Source organism: Haplochromis burtoni, unplaced genomic scaffold (assembly GCF_018398535.1).
Source record: "Haplochromis burtoni strain Fernald_Lab_line unplaced genomic scaffold, NCSU_Asbu1 Contig_28, whole genome shotgun sequence".
Lineage (NCBI taxonomy): Eukaryota > Metazoa > Chordata > Actinopteri > Cichliformes > Cichlidae > Haplochromis > Haplochromis burtoni.
In genome coordinates this window covers 222,404-245,518 of record NW_024582389.1, presented here as the reverse complement: position 1 = coordinate 245,518, position 23,115 = coordinate 222,404, and the positions used below count along the sequence as shown (strand labels likewise).

Here is a 23,115-nt window from a genome sequence, read left to right as displayed (position 1 = left end):
GTGTGTGTGTGTGTGTGTGTGTGTGTGTGTGTGTGTGTGTGTGTGTGTGTGTGTGTTGGAGGCCTGCTGGGCAAAACAGAAAATTTAATCTCTGGAATGCATTGTGCATCTCTCCCTCTCGCGATCCTAACTATGCCAGCATGTAGAGGGAGGCATGGATGGATATGTGTGTGAGTGCGTATGTGTGTGCGGGTGCATTATAGGACAATAGCAGTTAGTTGCCATATCAGCGTTATCTCTTGTGAAACAAAGCAGCTTCTATTCAAACAAGCGCACTCTCTCACTGGCACGCTGCTGGGCGTTGCCATACTGTAGATTAGGATGCAGGTTTGCCACACGGAGGCTACCGACAAAAGCCCTCAAGCCAAATGGGAAAATGTTGGCAAGGGAAATGGTCAGCGCTCTGTTCAGGGGTCGTTGAACCAAAGATTTAAGCGTTAACAGCTCCAGTGGTTCTGCACAGTGGCTATTCTGAGCAGCTTCCCGCTGAATGTGAGAGAGTGTGTGAATGTGAGGAGAGGAACGGCTAAAAAATGTGCATGTCTTTGGGTGAACATGTTATTGACCATCATTTTTAGTATTAAAAACTAGCAAAATACAAAAAACTCCTCTCTTACCCAACAGAAACACTATAAGGCTGATGCACGTGTGATGTATCTGTAATGAATATGTCCAACTGTGCGCGTAGGGGGTCTAAGACACGTGCTTGTTAGGAAGGAACAGATGCCGAAAACTAATCTGTGAGACCCCATAATCTGGTGGGAGTGTGTGCGTACGCGCATGTGTTGTAGTCCCCAGGCAAGCCCCTGCAGCTCGCTCTGCTTTGCGATGCATTTATCCCTCTGAACTACGCCCTGAACAATGTGAGCTGGTGCTTCTGCCATTACTGCACACTGAGTAAGGAAGTTAAATACTCAAATGCACAGGCACACACTGACGTGCACACACACTAGATCTTACATCCTATTAGCGATTACATCATTGACAAACTGGCACTCACGTGACGCGCATAAGAACATGAGATGGACAATGTGTCGACCTGCTCTGTCAACAACTGGAGGAACCTCCTTACATCACAGAAACGAACTACATTTCGAAGGACAGTATTCAAAGGAAGCAAGAAACTGCTGATAGATACAGAAAAGTGTGAGAACTCTTGTACCATGACAGGCAAACCTTTAGAATATTAAAGTGGAAACACTATATTTGGAGCCATAACATACTATCTTGATCTCACATGGTTACACTAGCCACGTTTTACACTGTGGTTGTATTGCTCTATGAATTTTATCACAGTCTTACCTCCACCTCGCAGGTGAAGTCAGTCCCATCCAGCAGGGTCACGTGACACACCACCAACTTCATCTTGTTCTTTCTCACCAGACGAAGAGGAGACTGGAAAATGGAGGTCTGGCCTTCTCCTGCCTCCCCTTCAGCCTCCACTGCTCCCTCCTTCTCCTTCGTCTCCTCCTCTGCTCCTTCTCCCTCTGTTGTCTCCTTGGTCTCTTCTGGACTTTTCTCTGCACTCTCTTCCACCTTCTCTTCCTTGGCAGGCTAACAGGGTTTGCAAGAAATAAATAAATAAACTTGCAATCTTCTTAAAAACATAAGAATATCTTCATTACTTGTTGAGACCAAACTTTCCTTTCCGTGTGTAATTCCCCCTCTAGTCTGAATTTGCTCATAGAAAAGGCAGGCGTTTCTTTTGGCTTGATCACTGAAATGTTGATGTCACTGGGTGGGCCTGGGTGGCTTAATGTGATCAGTGGATGCAAGAGTCCATGTGTGTGCATGTGCACAAGGGAGAAAGGAGTTTGTGTGTGTGTGTGTGTATGCTCCAGTGTTTCTTTGTTGCTCTGGTAATTTAACAGCATTTTTAAGCAGTTTGCTGTAAATTGTCAATACACATCAACACTGTCTGAACATTGTAGAAAATATCACATCTCGTTGTTGGGTTTCTTACCATCTGTGTTTACCACAATATGTGGCTGGTTAACAAAAGCAGAATGCTGTTGGGGAACTTTAATCACTCTGACCGCTAAAGAATATGTTACAGGGTACAATAATACTGACACTGGCCTTGTAGTCTGTCTAGTGTTTCCATGAGGGTTTGTAAATGACTATACTGATTTTTAATTTATTTACAACAGGCATAAGGAGACTGAAATGCAAAGCCATTCACTCAGCCCATCAGGTAAAGTACACACAATTCCCTGGTACAGACATGTATTCTGTTATTAGCGACGCAACTGCTGCAGGATACTTTTACTCGCATTTCATAGGTCTCCTTCTCTGACATAAAACAAGGTTGATACTAAAAAGTCTGAATATAATATGTTACCTAAACTTTGTTTCCACTGACACTGTGCCAATGAGCTGATGTAGAGCTGTAAAGAACGTAGAGCTCATACCAGATTTTTAGCACCATTGTTTTTTAGTGGAAAAAATCCATACAGAATACCAATACGGGAATAACAAATATCAATATTTTATTAAATAAAGTAAAAAACTCTGGTAATACTCATCTCATGCATCACCATCCTGAGATAACATTAGTCGAGCAAACTGACATTAAATCGGTCCAACTGAAAAACCATCCGACACTGGGGAAACTTGGCCTGACAAAGCTACCTCTCTATCAACCATATATCAAAATGTTAAAAATCACAATAATATCATATCACGAGTGAAGCGCTATGATAATATTGTATCATGGCCGGTGTGGTTATTTCCACCTCTGGTGGAACTGTGTTGAAACCATTACTGACTTGGCAGAAAACACGTATGAGTCAGATGTAGAAGTGGTGACAGACAGATTATGTTCCTTTGGACATAATCAAGGATTTTTCATCTTTTCTTCAGTTTGCATGCTATATAGATATCTGAGTGTTATTGAGCTTTTCATCTGACAGAATGAGATTTTGGAGGAAGCAGGCATAGTTTAAAAAAAATTAAAAATAAGCTTAACCATTTTTTAAGGGATGTTTATATTTCTTTTTCTGAAATCACCATTATAACCTGACAGTACTAGACATCTTGTTTTCTGATTCTACTTTAAAGCATATGCTATGTAGTGTTGTAGTGAACCCGTGAGCAGTACCTCAGTGTCTGCACTGGCGTTGGAATGAGTTTCTGCTTCTTTTTCCTTCACTTGCTCAGACTTGACTTCCTCCTTCTCTTCTACTTCCTCAGCGTGACCGTTCACTTCTGGGGTAGGCCCTTCCTCTTCCTGTGTCACCTCGCTAACAGGTTCCTCTGTAGGGGGGTCCTCCTTCGTTGGGGAGGTCTTAGCAAAAAACCCAAATAAATCCAAATAAAATTAAAATCTAACATAAAAGTTCATTAATGTACCAGCACTTACAATGAGCCTGAAAAACGATTGTTGCTAAATAATTTAAGTAAAATTCCCTACAGAGTTGTGACAATATAACATAACATCAGTGTGAACCCAGTTTCACCTGGCTTTGAGACTTCTGCTTCTTAAGCCATGTTGGCAGGTATCGAGATATTCCTTTGCCTTCCTTCCCCTCTTTTTCCTTCACCTTTGCTCTTTCCTTCTCCTCTACTTCAGCGTTCGCTACTTCCTGGGAATCTTCCGTGGCCTTCTCCGATTGGTCGGGCTCAGCGGCTGACTCCTCAGCTTTCTCCTTCACCTCCGTCTCAGAGCCCGCTTCTGTTGTCATGGTGACAAATCAACCTGCAGCAAAAGTGACAACGATGAAAGAGCGTTGAGTTAAAATTTTAAAAGCAACACATTAAACAGATACTTACACAAAAAAATAGATCTTTAGTTTTAGCTTACTGGTTATGCCTTGCATTATACAAATTTTGTACATTACTGAAAAATTCTGAATAACCTGACCGAATTCAACCACTTATTTGGGCAAGAATATCAATTTTTCATGGCATGCAACATTTTCGTCATTTATAAATGAGCCACATGGTTCTGTGTTTCTTTTTCCTTTGAGAGGGATCTGTGCTTCTTCTACACTGGAGGTAAAACAGACTATAAAACAAAATAGAAAGCTCTTATGTCTGTAAACATGTCATAGGAAATAAAAAGGCTCGTATAAGTTAGCCAATTTTGGCTCACAGCTGCTAATGAATGACATCAACTGTGTTTTTACACAAGTAAAGAAAAACACGAAGGTTTGGGAAGTCATTATGCAACACAATAAGTTTCATCTGGGTCAACAGCTGGTTACAAACAATCACACAAACACACGCACACACACACACACAGAAAGAGAAAGAGGACGAATTTCTCAATCGCTTGTAATGTGAATCACTGGTTTTACCCTGCAGCTGTGGTCAGCACACACACTCGTCAACCCAAATATCTTTGGCAGCCTGTCCACACACACCCTATCACAAAACAGACACTTTCATTTGCGGTGACGCAAATTTTGTTAATAACACTATGTGGCGATGACACAAACAGTAAGGACATGTTAAGGTCAGGAATGTGGAAATCCATCCACACAGGGTGCCTACCTGGCTGCACACACAGCCTCCTTTAATCTAGTAGCTTCAGGCTAAAAGCTAACCATAAATCAAGCACTACGAAGTCATCATCATTCACTGTGCTTTCAGTTGTTCGAATCTTTCCCAGCCTATTTTCTCCATCACCCAGACTAGGCTTTCCTGGCCTCATTCCTATGATTCTATTATTCATTACATCGTCTGCATTTTATTTTGTGAGCATCTTACCCGCTCTCCGTCTTTCTTTTTTCTGCCCTGCCACCTTCAATAAGAGAGGACGTGCACACGCGCACACCCACCCACCCACCCACCCACCCAGCACCAGTGGTGTGTAGGGAGGGGGCGGGAGTAAAAATAGAACAGGTCTCCTTACGCATGATCGGCTAATGAGGTAGGGAAGGGAGAAGGGGGTGTATGTGTAGCATGCAAACGTCAGAAAGGCTATAGACACTATGTTCATGTGCAGACAGGTGAACAAAAGATTTTAAAAAATGTTCTTTTAAAATGCTGACATTACACAACAAAGTAATATTTTTTTTTATATTATCATTTGTTGATAAGTGGGACTCATCTCCACATCCATGTGTTTGACTTCTCCAGTGGTGAAGTACATTTATGAGATGGATTTTACACAAAAATAATACACAGATGACCTAATGAACAAGTTATGCTTTGATGTTTTCTTCCAATCCTCTCACAAAGCTGTTTTATTTTTTAGACAGATAACTTACTAAATTTTGACTATTTGTTTTATTAAAAAACAAACAAACAACTAACTCTAAGAAGTACACAATAAGATAAGTCAGTTTAAGCGCTGATAAACACAAATTTCTAATCAGCTACTCACATGGCAGTAAATTTAGGCATACAGACACTATCAGCTGAAGTTCAAGGTGAGCATCAGGAGCATCAGAATGGGTAAGAACGGTGATTGAAGTGGTTTAAATATTTCACAAACTGCTAATCTACTGGGACTTTCTCACACAACTATTTCTATGGTTTACAGAGAATTGTCATAGATTTAAAAAAAGAAGGGGGGGTGGTATTGTAGGTGAAAAGGTCATGTTGATATCAGAGGTCAGAGGAGAATGTTATATCTGCTTCAAGCTGATAGGAAGGCAACGGTAACTCAAATTACCACTTAAATTACCACCAGGGTATGCAAACAAGCATCTCTGAATACACAACACATCGAACTTCGAAGCAGATGGGATAGAGCATCAGAAGAACACACCAGGTGCGACTCCTGTCAAGGAATAACAGAAATTTGCGCTACAACTCACATGGGCTCACCAAAATTGGACAACATATAATGTTTCCTGTCTGTTGAGTCTCCATCTCTACTGCACTATTTGAGTTGTAGGGTCAGAAACTGGCGCAAACAACATGAAAGTATGGATCCATCCCATCTTTGCGTCGGTTCAGGCTGGCAGTGATGATATAGTGTTGTGGGGAATATTTTACAAGCACCTACTTGGTTTGACTTGACTTTTAGATTTTCCATTAGGTGGAAGTTCCTGGTACCAGGTGCTTTTTAGTACCTACTCCACCGGAGCACCATGTGATCTGAGCCACTAACTGGCCCGTCAGTGGGATTACTTGATGAGTCACGAAAGACGCTCCTACACAAACAAAATCTCAACCACCATTTTTAAACCTAGCAACCAGGATAATAGCTCCACACAAACCAACAATCTCACTAATAATAATAATAATTGCTATCATCACCAATTTCACACTGGTTTCATGAACATGACATTGAGTTCTCTGTACTCACATGGCCTCCACAGTCACCAGATATTATTCCAACAGAGCAATTTTGGGATATGAGGGAGCCGGAGATTCAGGAAATTTTCAATCTAAAATAACTGCCTGGGCTTTGTGCTAAGACGACTAAAGTGACAAGACTTGGATTCTAAGACTCGCATTGAGTTATAACATTAAGTATTACTTATAACATTTATTTGGATGTAGTTTCAGATGCAACGAGTAGCATCTACTGGAAAAGTCTATTTTAGAGTCGGTCGTCATTTAAAATAACATGGTCAGTCTCACTAGACTAAACTATGACGGCAGAAAAGAAAAAAAAATACGACCAGCGTACAATGCAAACCAAACAACCAAATAACTCTGTACCACACAGACACGAAGAGACTTTAAACCAATTTTGAGTGGCAACAGATCTATTTTTTCCACTATGTCAGTCATCACAACAGCTCTGTTACTACAGACCAACTGCAGTTCATACTCCTTTGAAACATTGTTTCTCAATGGGCCAGCTCTAAGTGTGCGTTTGTGTGAGCTGGCATTAGAGTGGAGCTTCGTCACGGCCACTTAGGCCTGCTTTAAACTTGCCCTCCTTATCCGCAACTGTTTAACACCAGCAACCTTGTTCTACCTCTCTCACAACTATCTAACTCACCCTCTTCACAACTCTCTCTTCTGCTCTCCAGTCCAGGGTGCCTCTTTCTCTTTTTCACTAAATCTCTGCACTCATCTCTCTCCTCTCTTCCTGGGGCCCCTTTCAATCCCCCCCATCACCCACTCGTATTATCTCCCTCTACACTCCTCCTGTTTCTCTCCTCTTCCCACAGTCCATATAAAAACACCAGTGACATTACAATCTCGCTTCAAATACACAGACATATATACGCACTTGACAGTTTATGGCAGGAAACTGTGACCAAGTTTCTTATAAACGGGGTCAAATATGGGTTAAACACTCTGAGTCATAAACTCCTGTATAAGCAATCATCAGAAGATGTGTTTTGTTGCTTCATCAAGGACATTTTCATGCAGAATTTGTCTAGAGGCATGTACTGTAATGCTTTGGTGCTGTGGTACATTTCATCCTATTTCACAGCCAATTAGTGGCGTTCAAATAACCCAGATGTCTAAAAAGGCACAAATAGCCTGCAGATTCATTGTAAACACAAACTCAGACACTGCACTGCCAGCTGCACACTTGAGAGAAATATGGTTTTCTGATTTTATTCAGCCTCATCTCTTTAATGTGACCTTCCTTCAATTAATTGATCTGCACAAGACCATCAAAGCAGTAGAAATCTGCCAATAATAAAAATCCTCACTCAGCTTGTTACACCTCTCATTTTACAGATGAACGGTTGACTGAATGGCTGAATTAACTGACGAACTAATGACCTTACCTACTGTTGTTTCTGTTGCCTTCTTTCCCCCCCTGCAACTCTCTTCCTTCTTCTGACGTTCTGTTTACCCTCTGTTTGCACTTTCTTTTACTTTTTCTGCCTCTGTTCTTCTATTCGTTTTCCTTTCCCTTCCCACCTCTTAGCAAATGCCTGCCCTACAAAATGTCATTGCCATTTTCTCTCCTACATCCTCTCCTCTCTTTCCCTCAGAGCTCTGCTTCCCCCGGGACGATTGCTCAGAGAAATGAGGGCAGAAAATGAGAGAGCATGGGAAGGTAGGGGGTGGAGATAGTCAAGAAAAGTGTGTGAGAAAAGAGCAGCAATGGAGATAGGCTGAAGAAGGATCCAAAAAGGAAAGAGAGAGGGAGAGCGAACAATCTCACAGACATGCCTACTATGCTGGATTACTAATGGACATTAGCATGAAAACTGCATTTTCACAACACTGTTGTTCACATCTTTTGGCATGAAAACCATGCCTAAAAGCTCATACAAAGTTGTACTTTCAATCAATTCACAATCTTTCACTTCCTTCCTTCACAGTGTTTATAACTAAAGGAAATTAAGCATCTTCCTTTCCAACAATGACATTTTAAAAACCATGAAAAAAAAATGTCTTTCTCTCGCTTTCATATTGAAAATCTTTTGTTGAAACACTAAAACACTAAGCCTTTACTGTGTGTGCTTAGAATGCCAAACCTTCCAGCTTTATTTTATATACAATACAAAGAAAAAGGAAAAAAAAAAGAGTAGTTAATGCTGGCGACATCTCCAAGGAAAATGCTCCTACGTTACCTGCTTCTACCAAATTACCCATGCGCACATGTAGGGAGTTAGTGTTCTCACTTTTTAAACACTAGACTGCTGTCACATGAGTCTCACACACTCACACACACACACATTCTTCTCCACTTACAACTTTATTGCTGTCTGACTGGGTTTTAGGGTTGTCATCATAGTAACGACAACTTCCTGGCCTGGATTGTGGCCAAGAGATAAAAATTTACAACAGGCTGAAACAGGCGTGGGTGCTAAACTGTACAACAAGAGAGAAAAGAGAGCGTCGGCCTAGTGCCTACACATTTCTGTTAACTTTCATCTGCTAAAGTAGATATGACAAGCCTCAATCGAATATAAAAACATACCCCGGTTCCTGATTCTATGGGCCATAATTGAAAGAATAAAGAGGACAAACTGGTTTCCATGGAAACCGCATTCATGCTCTACAACAATAAATCCCCATGGAGACAAGAGATTACCACAGCAAAAATACAGATTAGTGGACGGAGCTTACGTGACAATAGAGATTATGACCGTGTCTAAACCCGTTTCATAGCACATCAGACTAGCAGCTGATATTTCATGCTGGACCTACAACAACCGCAACAGCTACTTTTCTCCCCCTACTCCCACCATCACTGAACCAACAGCAACCCTCCAATGATACTACCACTGAAAAACACAAAGCATGCATCTATGAAGCAGAGTTACTCAGATTCGGCAGATTCTGAAAGATGAGGAAGACTGCAACTTGCAACAGATACACTGACACACTGACTTAAGACTTTTCCACCTCTTCATGTGATTACTGTACTTGACTTATATGGTCAGGCAATATTACTGAATTACAGACTTTAAAATTTTTGATCGTATAATTTTTAATACCACCATGAAACTGAGGTCATATATTGTCGTGCATGGTACAAAAATGAACATTCAAGCGAGCTCGGTGACCTACGAAAGACGGCAAGCAGTACACGAAAATGTAGTAAGTAAAATGGTTGCGAGTGTTTCGGGTTTAGTCAGCCAACGCGAACGACGCTCTGTGCACGACGCTTCTAAAAAGCTATGAGTAAAGAGAGTAAGCCTTCACTTTAGATCAATTTGCTGATATGAACATCTCTCCAGTGGTAGCAAATGTCATTGGGTCATCCAGCAAGCATCTAACATAGGGAACATAGAACATCGGGATGTCGTTGTTCACAATTTCGCTATCAATCTAACTAACTTAAATTAAAAAGTAAAAGTAAAACTTAAAAGGGTAGAAGTCAGCTAATGCTAGCAAAGGGAGTACCAGCAGCCAACTTCTACCCATGCAGGTTAAAATCCATACATGGCACTAATAATAATAATGATAATAATAAATACTGTTTTTCCACAAACTCATTTCTAGGCCCTGATAGCATCCTTAGCATTATTTTTCATTCATTTCGGTGAATGTCAGGAAGTTACAAAGTTCTGTATTTTTAAAAAAAGCAAAGACAAAAAAAACCCCACTCATACCTATTAATCCTTTTTTGGATTACTAGAACACTCCTGGCAGGATCTTCAACATGCTGACTGAATATTCTGGATAACTGCCCTGAGACCTACTGTTTCATCAAGATATCAATCTAAACTTAATTTAAAATGAAAATAATAATCACAGCTGTTTAGTTTTGAGGTCCTGAGAACCATAAACTTTCTGTCACTATGATGACAAAAAGTTTTAGTTTTATTCCTATTGAACAGAAATAAACAAACCCTAAAAGCTGAAATCAGAAAAAGCTGCCAGAGTGGTGATCCTTCACCCATAAGAGCGCAAATCCCTGAAGTGTTTGAAAACTTATTTTCTGCAGCACAGATAGTACCTTCAAAGATTTGGTCTCTAGAGGTGGAAGCAGGGGTGCAGCACTATTGGGCAGCGGACCCAAATACGCACATATAGTGGAAGGTCAGTGAGAACCAGATTCCTCATTTAGCCAAAACTAGCTAGCTAAATACTACCTTGAAGTCTGCAGCATCTGTTGACCGTCAAAGGTTTTTTTTCTAGGACTTTGTCACAGCACAGAGGACAAACCTCCAGCTTTCCCCTTATCAGCTGCTGTAGTGCTGGATGAACAAAGGGCCCGTTTCTTGATTTGTTCTCACACTGAATTCTTGAATACTACAATGTCCATTTCATGTGTACCAGCTGAATGATTGTCACAGCTGCCAGGCGAAAGGGGCAAAAATATTCTTCTTATGTCTATTTGAACTCAGAAACACTGCAAATTATACCAAGGAGGAGCTTTTATGAGAGCAACAACGTACAGTATATTAAAATATGGTGAGTGCACCATATATTCTAGCTGCTTCATAAGATAATTAAGTAGAGATAATTCAGTGAATAATTTTTTAATTTGAATGTCAATAAAAAAAATATTAGAACAATCATTCAAATGCTGAGCTGGGTTTTTCTAGACACAATGCTGCTACAAAACCTACAAACTCTTCAGAGATGTTATCTACATGTAAAACCTGTTTACATAGATGCAAAATGACTACCTTCATGTCAAAGCTGCATTGTTTCATTGTTTGAGTCAATGAGTGGTTCACTCCATTGTCTTGCTGTGCACTGAGAAATGTTTTCAAGCATTTCACTGAGCAGCGAAGCTTGTTTCTAGGGATGGGTACCGGTGTCCGGTGCCATGATGGCACCGGTTCTGACATAAACGGTAGTAACCAGACCGAAAAGCAGCGCACATTTCGGTGCTTTATTTCGGTGCTTTTTTTTCCTGAGCTGTGATACACTTCTAGCCAATCATTTTACGTTTCCGAGGATAGTAGGCGGGGCCATGTACGTACGTTCTGTTAGAGCAGAGCTACAGATTAAAAATGTCCAAGGCGAAGCGGTCAAAAGTCTGGTTGTACTTCACAGCAAAATATGCAAACTCAGCAGCCTGCAACAAGTGCTTTAAGCTGATACTGTGATACTGTCAAAGGAGGTAACACCTCGAATCCGATGAAACACCTGGCGACGCATAGCGTTTTTTTTAAAAGCCCAGAAATGCGCCGTATTTGATAGTTTGCTGCGAGACCTCACACTGTGCACGTTGGGTGGGTTGCCAGTTATCGGACCCGGAGCAACATCCCCCAAAAACCCGAAGAATAGAGTCCTGGCCCCTAGCCCTGCCAGTGTAGCAGAAATGATGAGGATGATGATGCAGCAGCAGCCGTTCTTCTCTGCGTGAGTAGCTTAATGTTGTTCAGTGTAATTTACGTTGAGTAGGCTAACCACGTTATTACTGTAAGGTGAACTAGCAAACATGATCATAGCTACATGTGGCTGTCCTCTTGTTTGATGGCAGATACTCCCTTCACCCTGGACAAAAAGGCTAAAATGACCAAAGAAAAAGTGGGAAACAGCTGAACATGAGAGGTTTTTGGACAAAGTTTGTGTTTTTTTTCCATTGTTTAAGCACTGCTTCCAGCCAAGAGTGATACCATATATGCCCCATAGCTGCAGAAAAGGCTAACATTGTTAGCTTTTTACAAAAAAAAACCAAAAAAAAAAAAAACAGCTGAACATGAGAGGTTTTTGGACAAAGTTTGTGTTCTCCATTCTTTAAGCACCGGTTCGAGCACCGTTTAAGCACCGGCACCGTTTCAAAAGTACCGATTTGGCACCGGTATCGGATAAAACCTAAACGATACCCATCCCTACTTGTTTCTGACAGAGTCAAATGGAGTCCAAAACACACAGTGCTGGAAATCAACGGAACTGCATGCAGCTGTGCCTATTGAATTAAAAAGTTGCAGATCGCTCCGAGTCATCCAAACAAGCTAAAAGCTTTCCAAACTATTCCGCCACAGCCGAACAGCTGATAGTTACAGAGCCCTGTTTTGAAATAACCAAGCAGATACACAATTCTAATCTCTGCCGTGTATGATTTGTCAATCTGCCATCCAGTGACACATGCATACACAAACACACAAAGGAGATTCTTACATATATGTAAAAACATACTCTCAGCATCTCTAATAGACACACGAGCTTTGAGTGTGTGATGACTACTGCGCTCTGACACGCCCTCACACAGATGTACACACATACTGCTGGTGTGAAAATTCAGAACATGCCTGTTTCTGTACACTGCACTCTGACCCTCAAACTGGGGATTACACAGAGGATAATCCCTGTTTATGTTTGTGTGTCTGTCAGTCTCCCTGCCGGTCTGTCAGTCATCCCTTCACCCAACTCTCTTTCTCTTCAACTACACCTGATGTCAACCTCACTGGCTTGAAATAAACACAGGCATTGACACAATTGTTCCTTGATGCCTTTTTGCTTTTGGTTTGAGCTTAACAAATGAAAATTCACCTCCTGGGTAATTCTTAAGTGACCAATACTATGTCATTACTTTAGTCACTATATCATTACTGTCAAGTCTCATGTACTAAACTCTACTCTTCAACAGGTGCTAGTTCTCAGTCCATTACCTCTGTCTATGGATGTTATATGCCCCTGCAAATAATACTTACTTGAGGGTTTCATTTACATACGTATAAATTATATTTTTTTTATACAATGCTTAGAAACACCAGGAATATGCTTTTACTATACGGGGGTTGAAGCAGCATTGCCTAAGCAATTTAGAAACTGCAACCTGTGAATATAAGGCTTTTGTGCTGTCATTTTTGGCATTATTTAACTACTAACTAATGAAAATATTGTCTCATTTATTGCTTTATTATCATGACATATCAAAAATTATGCAATAATGCCATAACACAGACTAACGATGCAATAAATTAATCATATTATATGGTATTTTTCATGCATCTACTCTTCCCGGGTTGAGCCTCTCTTTCTGTGTGGGGGTGAGAATAATGGGTCAGCTCATAACTGCTATTGTGAAATGCTAAACTCCCCTATTCAGCGATTAAAGCAGTCAGGCGCAAGTGCCCAGTCTGTGTGAATGAGAGACAAAGGGAGAAAGTATGGGTGGGTCACACAAGTGCACATGAGAGGAGATACAATTTACTGTGTGTGTAAGAGAGGGGGGGAGGTGGGTGAAAAAGACGGAAAGGGAGAGAGGAAAAAGGTAGGCATTAGCTGGAAGGTGATAAAGAATGAGTGAAAGATGAAGAGAGCGAAACCCACGGTGAAACTGCGCGGCTCAACAAGCTGTGGGTGTGGTGTTGCTATGGCAATGTATATCCCATAGAGGGTGGTGACAACAGGTGCTCTGGCAAAACAAATGACTTCATGGTCATCAAGGCTCTTTGTTACGGTCGCCTTGTGTGGCAAGCTGATTTAGATGGAGCGACACACATCCTAGTCCTCTGCCAGAGCCTAAAGAGGATGCACGGCTCATCAAGTATTGATTAGAAAGACTCTAAAAGCCTTGCAGTCTGTCAGAAAACTACCAAAACATGCCATGTCTCAACCATTTAGTCTGTTTGGCACACATACTGGTTATATATGTTTGCCGATTTTTATTCTTCACATACTAATAATAAGAGCATAGTTTTACTGAGTTGCTCAGATAAAATAAGCAGTTTTTGGACTGTGATGAGGGTTTTTTTGTATTTTATGATCACTTATAGACTAAAAAGACTATTGTGTGCATTAGGAAAGACAATTATCCACAGAGTGACCGACAAGTAAAGTAATCAGCAGCCCTCGTCAGGAGTAATCAGCATGTTCTCCATTCATGCTACAGTGAGCATTCAGACCACTGCAACATGAGCACACACCACCATCACAGCTCCCTGCCATTCATTTCGTAACTACTAACCTTAACCCTGAAATCTAAAATTAGCCATCCCTTTTGTGAACACTGCAAGATGCCCTCAATTTCAGAACATTGTGCCATTTTCTCAATTACTGCAAGGCCGTGTTGCCTTTAAAGTGAAGACACATAGTCACACATCTTTATGTGACCATCTCTTATTGTCCAAGCAAATGACATAACCCCGCAGATTATTTAGTCATTTTATATCAGCTAAATCTCAGATCAGTGACCTCTGACCTTCAACCAGGAAACAGGAAGTAACTCTCTTCCCGATTCCCCCTCCAACCAATCTCCCATACCTCTATCTTTTAATTTGCATTTTTGGTTACACATCTCCCTGAGTACCTGTTTAACGTATCCTACTTTCATCAGAAATCTACCACAAATCTAAAAAAAATTACAAAAAACAAAACAGGAAATTACTCAGAGCAAAACATCCGTACATTCATGTGTGTCTGTGTTATGTCATACAGATGTTTTGTTTCCCTTGCAGTAATATTTTGGCAGTCATTGCTAGTACAGTATGACACAAAGGCTACATGTCAAAAAGGACCTCTGTTTCTTTCTTTATAAGAGGGTCATATTATGGGCTTTAAAAAAACCACTTATCCCCAAGACTATGAAAAGTGGGTAATATGTCATTTTAAAGAAGATTTAAAGATTAAAACTCCATTAGGATTTAGATGCGTCAGATTTGAGGACTATAGTAATAAGCTGTCTTCCAGAATTTATGGATGGTGTCTTGTATAAAGAAACTTCACTTCAGGCAGGTAGCTAGCAGAAAAGCAAGTGCAACAAAGTTTGAAACAACATGTATTTATGAATTTCTGACGCCACTTTCAGACATCTTTTCCATTAAGCCTCCTTTGTGGACCATCATCTGTATGTTGTAGTAGTGTACTGTCACCAGGGGGACGGTGTCAAAATCGTGTAAAACATCCAGTACAGTGGGATATTCTAAACACTCTAAACATGTGTTTACACTGTTATTGGTCCTTTAACTTAGCCCCACTGACTGTATAGATGATTGACAACAAGGCTCCACTTCCTTTCCTGTACAACAGTGAAACCACACAATTGCAGGACCTGCTAGCTAACACGTAGGAGTCGGGGGTCATGACCGATACTACAGCCAAACAACCAGAGGCAGTTGACATGTTTTGGCTTCACTTTTGGTAACCTATGAGGTCATCCATATTTTCTACAGTCATGGTGAAGCCCCTGCCAAACAGAACAAAGAAGTCATAAAAGTCAATGAACTTCTTTGTCGTGATGCAAATTCAAATGGTAAAAACAACTGTCTGTGCTTCTCATGCTGTCTCCGCCCCCTTCTATGCGGTGAACTCCAACATCATTCTTTCCTGTTCAAACAAACTTTTCAACCAATCAGCATTCCCACCACACATAGCTGGATACCCATAGTCCTTCAGTTTGCATAGCCAAAGACCTACACAAATGTACACCAGCATAGGACCACAGATCCCACATTAACAACATCTGAATGGGTCAGGTTCATGTATAAATATACTAGGCTGTATTACAAGAGTGGACCCAGTACTATTTCACTTTTAAACATATAGGGTGGGGGCAACTAGAGTCAAGGCTGGCAACTAAAACAAGACTCTTTCGTACATGGCAAATATGACAGGTACATCACTAATGAGAGCAGAGATACTTGCTAGTGAAGTTAGTCATGCTGAAGTTAGTGAAGTTGTATACAGAAACTTGACTGCAGGCACATAGCTAGCAGAAAAAGTAGGTGCTGACGTCACAAAGATGCACACAAACAGACATTGTCAACTAGTCCTCACCATGTACATCCGTCAAGATAAGTCTTGATTATTAAGATCCCGAAAGAAAAATGGCAGATTCAATTTAAACAGCAAAGTATCAATAACTTTGATTAAGACTTTAGAAGTCTCATTACCTGAATATTTATGTACAAACTGGGTATTATGTTTGACTTTTGTTCGTTGCCAGTTTCTGAGCTCCTTACTACCACACTCTGTCACAAATACTTCTGGCTAATGAGAAAAACTACTGACCCTACTTTCTGTTAGTTTCCCACAAATTCACAGTTAATGGGTTCAATACGCTCTTTCCAAAATGTTTTACAAACTCCAGAGCATGTCAGTGGCTGCTAATGAGAACAAGTTAGTGTGGCTGCACTCACAGAAATAAACAAATGAACATTTGATGATTAATATAACAGTACTCTTTAATCCATGTTCAGATTATTTACACAGCCCTAGGTCATCATGCATTATGCTACTTTGCTTGCCTTTTATACTTTCTCATTGAATAGATTTTTAGAGTACCTAACTACAGATGATGGAAGTGATCCCTGAGAAGATTAACCTGAAAAAAGCTTCAAGTTTCAACTGTCAAGTTTCAGGAAGCAATCCTGAGGATATGCCGCAAGATATGATATCAGTATCAAGAACATAATATTACCAGCCTTTTCTAGCTGATACTCTCAGTGCCAAGACTGTCTTGTGTTGTGACCCAAACTGTGGCTTTCAAAAGATGAAGCCACTGCCTCTGGTCTGTTCAGCCTCTCTCTGAGAATGTGACCCTCTGCTGATTAATCTCTTTTTAACTATGTCTGGCTCTGGGCCAGATCCACAGGCCCACGCTCTCTTTCTGTTTTTATTTTATCATTTCTTTCAGAGCTTGACACTTGCCAGGGAAGGCAGTTTGCCCTTTCTTTTTTCTTCTCTGATGTTGCCCTTCAACACAAGGGCGTCCTATTCTACTACAAGGGACGCTTGCATTTAAGAAAAGAAAATGTGACGTTTTTGACATTTAGGTGGCTAAACCTCAAAAAAACGACTTCACCTTACCCTCTTCCATTTTGCCCTCTCCTTCAAACACGCCCTTTACTTCTCCATCTCTCATTCCCCTTCCGCACACTGCTCTACTCACCGTCTCCGTGGCGGTAATAAGCTGAACACTGCATTACAGTTTCCATTCATCCGTGCCTCTGTGATCTTCTCTGTGTGAATCGGAGTCCTGTGGTGCCTGCTGGCTGTGAAAGCTACAGAGGATAATACCTGCCTGTGGAGGCTGACTGCCACACTGTACAATATGTTCACCTTAATAACTGTTGTGACTGCCCCAAATGTCATTACACTCATGGAGAAGATGAAAGCCTCAGAGTGTGCTTTGTGGTTATAGTAACTACTTTCATTCACTGGAAAATGGGTAAGAAAATTGCAGTCACCTGGATGTGTGAAGGCCCCCCCCCAATATATGCTACTTTATAAAAACAACACGGCACAACTCATTCAAACTGATGAAGGACAGCAGGATTATCTGTGTGCGTCTGAGTTGATGTGACGAGTTCTGCTCCCGTTGAACCCACAGGGTCAGGATGAAAACACACATACGCACACAAACACACACACATGGATGTTCCCATAGCCTTTCCGAATGGTTAAGCAATATCTTTCACTCTCTCTGGCACTCTCACCCTCTTTCTCCTCTTGTGTTTGACTCTTACTTCCTCACTACATGTGTCAGTGTTCCTTCATTACGCCTTTCAACTTGCCCTCATACACAGTGGTGGACCATAGTTTATTGTAGTGACTATCTAAAAAATGCTTACTTCCCCTGAGTCTTGAGTACACCCATCCTAAGTGAAGAGTAAGGTTGCTTATTAGAGAGGTGCTAGCAAGCAACTGATAACAGTAGGGGATCGATAATGTGTACAATTTATTATATTTGCTACCAGATCTAATGCATCTAATACTGAAGTGGGCTAGTACTAACTGATGTCAATGTGGGTCAGTTAAATAGGTTTTAGGGGTGTAAACTGACACAGAATGCACAATACAGATATTCACAGGGGTTGCGGAAGCAGCTAAAAAAACACAATCAAAAACAAAAGCCAAAGGAAATGCAAGGTTTCTGCACTCTGCACTCCAGCAAGCTCAGAGTTAAGTTCCAGCTAGATCTAATGAGCAGATTCTCCCACCAGAACAACCAATTAAGGCTTCTCATTAGTGGGTTTGACAGAGCTGCCACTGTTCTGCACATCCTGAGAGCCTGACAATGAACATGGCACCGATGATTATAGATAAAACTATACACGCAGCGAGGAGCCTGACAGGAAAAAACACACCCCAGAAACAGACACGCTTGCCTCTGGGCTTCCCTTTACAGCTTACAAAACATTGTCCTTCCTGTCTGCACCAAAATTTATACTGAATGTGGACTAATATATGTTCCACTGCACAATCCCATTAAAATGTGGCTTTGTGGCTGCTAATCATGAAAGCTTTAAAAACTGAAACGTTATACTTGCCTCTAAGTGCGCAACATGTGCTGCTACACAACAATAACCTAAACACCTGCAAAGCAAAACAACATGCATCACCAAATACAATAATATTTTATTTCCTCAGTTGCTTTTTTGATGTTGTACTAGGTTGGATTAAATTGTATAGGTGTCCGTTCTTAATTTGAGAACAGAAGCTCAGAAACTGCATTTAATTCTAAGAACACAGCTGTCTCATAAGAAAATCTTCAGCTGATAGGTAGCTCCAAAAACTCTTCTTGTTAATGTACAGTAGCTGTGTGCATGAGGACTGAACAAGCTCTTTGTTTTCAAACAGAGATACATAGCAACGGAAACGACATTACTGGAAAATCTACGTTCTGTTCATGATATTAGAATAAACACTCATGCCAAGTCAAATGAGGTGCGGCATCATCAGAGTCCACACATAGGGGTTTTTTGTTTTTTTTAAATAACCGAAGAAAAGCCAGACATGCTGGTTGTTCTGCACGCAACCCACATGGATATGTATCAATATGTTAAAGTATAATCAGGTCCCCTTTTCCAAATTAAAATAAATAAATAAATAAATGAAATTAAAAGATCCTCATACTGCCCTGCACAAGGTTTTTTTGGGGGCTGGAAACAGGCACAAAGAATGATTGATCTGCATATCAATAGTTATAGAAACGTCTGATAAACAAAAATGCATTTTAAGCTTTGTTCAATTACAACGCACTTTAAAACAAACTGGTAAAAATAAAAAATTATCTCCATTCTGGTAAATTTCATTTTGCGGAAGGTCAAAATGTCTTTGGTGGGTGTCAAAATAAATAACTAACGAGTGATGTTTGAGAGACCCACAAGAAAAAGTTAGTGGTTGGTTGTTTTGAATGTACCTACCTCTCGAGCAGGGCTATCACTGACTACACTTACTATGGCCTACACCACACTGAGAAATAAGAATCACATCAACAGCTTCCCACCTCCACCATTATGTTAGCTTGTGAGCGCAATGACACTGCATCCATCTGTTTAGTCTACAACAGCTACAACTAGGCAGGCCTGAATCTATTGAGAATCTAAAGTGGTATGTCACCACACTAATATTTATGAAAGGGCAGAATTGGCCTGCTGTGCTCTAAAGTCCTCAAAGTCTTCTCTAGCCTACAAAAAATCTTTGCACTGAATGAAAAAAAACTTCACAGCTACATGGAAGTACAACAACTGTTGCAGCCTGGGAAATAAACTGATTTACTTTTAGAAACAACAATAGTTAGGCCTTTGATCCCAGTGTATGCATTAGGGGCACAGCCTGGGACTATCTACTGTCCATGACTTTATCTCTGTCCTGATGTCCTTCATTACTATCTGACCTACCTTCCTTTCACATAGAGAGCAGAACACCACAAGCGGAGTGGCGCTGATTAAGGTCATGGGTACTTGACATCACATACTATGGCGTATGATTAGATTTAAGAGTGACACTTAGGAACCCAAGTACATGGCTAGATGTCCTAATATTAGTTGGTGTGTATTGCTCAAAGTTGTGGTACTTCGAAACATCAAACACAGATAGCCGTGGATATATTGGATGTTTTATGATCAAAAGGAGACATTTAAAGAATAACTTCTAGAAAAGCAGCATACTTCATTAATGTTAACAGTGGCACTGAACACACAGACATGAACAGATACGTTTGCTAGTTGCCACCGAGTTTTTACAAGTCAGCACAATCTTGGCTCTTTCCAGTCTGCCTGCATTTGTCTGTAAAGTAGCTACGTCCTTCCCATTCGTCAAAGCACAGATTCTACGGTGCTGTCTAGAAAGCAAATAAGAAACACAAGTACTGTTCTGCATGTAGACAGATTTATGTTACTACACCAATAGCACTTCTTCTTTAATATCCTGGTCATGAGAGCAACAATTGTATTTTGTCAAGCCAACATAGCCTAAACCAGAGACGTCAAGCTCATTTTACATCATGTGCAACATACTCACTTTGATATTAACTGGGCCATATAAGGTTATTGAAATTAAAAGTAATGAAAGTGGAATTTCAACAGTACCTCTTAGTTTTTCTACATGTAGTAAATGAAAGAAGTCTTTCAACACATCTCTTTGAGTTTAAACTGTAAGAAATAAATGTGTAAAACTGCACAAAAAGTTAACTGGTAACTAAATGTCCAGAGTGTCCTGTAATTAATTTAAATAATTTAATTATTTATTAAAAAAAAAAAGAAAATTCCACAGTGGATTGTGAAAAAACGTGAACTTTTTTGTTTATCTTTTACTTAAGTACTTTAGAGTTGTTTAAATGACCACTAGGAGGGTATTTAGCCTGATGAAGTTCAAAATTTATCCCCACCTACACATTTTCCAAAGCCGTCCAAACGACCGGCTAGGAGTAGTTGCCGCGCCGATTCTGGCCCCGGGCCTTATGTTTAAAACCCCTGGTTAAAAACCTCTTTGAAATGCAGTAAACAAACAACGTGGACTGCGTTTCCCAGACAGCTTTGTGAACCAGTCAAGAACACGAAACTATATCAAACAAATACCAGTTATTTGAAAACGGTTTTAAAAGCACATGTCAGCACAGCCAAATGACTGGAGAAAAAATAGAAAGAAAATGTAATTGCATACTCACTCTGAACAGCGTGGTGTTTTTAAATCTCCGTATACTACTTGTTAACTTAGCGGCAGGAAGGAGCTACACGTATTGTCCCGCAAAAACGGAGCCGGATGTTTGAATAGTCAACGATTACCATGGCGTGTTTAGACGAACCAACCGTTAATGTGAAGTTACCGTTACCTCAGCGGTAGCATTCACCTAACTAAAACCCAATGCAGCTACCACGAGTAAGGAAACTCGGTCTATTCATTTAGATAATCAATGTAAGCTAGGCAGGTTTTTACCTGCTTCACAAAATCTTTGATGCTAACTACCTAAACACATCCGCGCGCGAGGAGCAAGGGGCATGAAGGTAGCTTAGGTGATAACAGGGATAATATGGAAGGAGATAGGCGCCATGAAGCGCCTCAGAGCGAAGGTATGACCAGAACTCTAAATAACACCTTTCAGTAACAAACGCGGTGTTTGTTTTACCTTGTTAGAACAACTACGTCTGGTTACAATAGGTACTTGCGCAGGTTAAGTACGCTACCGATATATTACATACAAAATACCCCTAAAACGCGATGAATCATCTGCAGTAGCTGATGTAGAAATCACGTGATTTAAAAGAGGCCAAATTATTCGTTACCTGTTGTTAATCTCCAACGATGCGTATGAGGAGACTTTCCCAAATGTGGACTCGCGCTCTGTTCTCCTCCAAAAAATAGCGAATGTCCCACTACCTCAGCCTCCAAAAATCTCAACTACAGTCCACACCGAAGATTTGGCGAGGGCGCAAAGCAGACGTATCCATCATCCACTAAGGCCCGCCCCATACAGTGAAAAACATCTTTTCGCAAGCTCCCATTGGCTTAGAGCCATTACTGTATTAGATCTTGATATGTGATTGGGCGCACGTATTGTCTTTTAGCGTCAGTGGGACGTTCAGTGCGGATATGGTAGTGCAAATGTAGCGGAGTAGCGCCCTCTCGAGGACGCAAATGTTAATGATATTTTTTACTTCTTTTTGGGGACTGGTTTAATTTTATTTAGACTTGACATTGAAGAGTGGACGAATTTTAGCTTAATATGTGAAAATAAAACAGTTTTAAACATTGAATAAAATGTAAATAAAGATTTAGTCAGCCAATGATTTTAACTGTTTTTTTTATTGTGGTTTAATTTATTTGAGTTGAAAATATACTTTGTTTTTTGCCAAATGCCATAAAGTAACAGGAAAATGCACAGACCTCTGTAAAGTCAGGTAATGCATATTTTTGACTTAACTACATGTGGAGCACATATGAGTAGTCACACCTCAAGGACACAGGAAAAACCTGCAGATACAAGTAGTAGTGGTAGTGAAGGCAGATGAGTTTAAAGACCTTGAGTCAACCATGCAAAGCAACAAGACGGTGCACGAGAGGGGAGAAAGAGAGTGGAGTGGGTGGAGATCAGTTTCAGGGGTGATTTGTGACAAAAGAATAGCAGCAAGAGTAAAAGAGAAAGTTTACAAAGGAATAGTGAGACCTGCTATGATGTATAGTTTGGTGATGGTGGTATATGTTGGACAAAATATATCGATGATGGAGCTGTCGGGCAGGAGAAAAAGAAGAAGACCTCAGAGTAGGTTCATAGAAGTAGTGATAGAGGACATGCAGAGGGTTGGTGTGGCAGAAGAGGATGCTAGAGAGAGGTATGATGGAGGGAGACTATCCACTTTGGCAACCCCTGAAGGGAGCAGCCAAAAGAATAAGATGATGCAATACGGGTTCAATATTGTTTCTAAAATCTTGCATGTGAGTTGGTCAAGACATGTTTTTCTGTTTATACTATTTATACAGACTATATTTTTAAGTTATGCATTTATTATTAACATGCTTAGCCTTGGGGTTTGCTTAGTTTATTTCTAATTACAGTTCCTCGTGATTTCTAACCCATCCTACAGAAGTGACATCAAGCGCATTAGTTTTTAGCCTCCATTTCACTTTCATAAGCAGTTTATTTCCAATTCATGGGGAGGAGGGGGGGGG

The 23,115-nt window shown here is 40.6% G+C and overlaps 1 protein-coding gene across 17 annotated transcripts in view; it reads right to left on the bottom strand.

Moving 5' to 3' along the window:
- The window catches only part of epb41l2 (erythrocyte membrane protein band 4.1 like 2), a 51,062-nt gene extending 29,138 nt beyond the window's left edge, over nucleotides 1–21,924 (bottom strand). For 5 of the 17 annotated variants that reach the window (XM_005917600.3, XM_042219098.1, XM_014332176.2 and 2 more), the window contains exons 1-4: nucleotides 21,732–21,919; nucleotides 3,459–3,697; nucleotides 3,101–3,286; nucleotides 1,303–1,554 (exon numbers count right to left, since the gene is read on the bottom strand). In XM_005917600.3, coding sequence (XP_005917662.1) covers nucleotides 1,303–1,554; nucleotides 3,101–3,286; nucleotides 3,459–3,683 — 663 coding nt within the window. In that variant the 5' untranslated portion in view covers nucleotides 3,684–3,697; nucleotides 21,732–21,919. The other 12 variants (XM_014332180.2, XM_014332184.2, XM_014332185.2 and 9 more) reach the window with 7 other exon arrangements.
- Nucleotides 21,925–23,115: the final 1,191 nt, after the last annotated feature.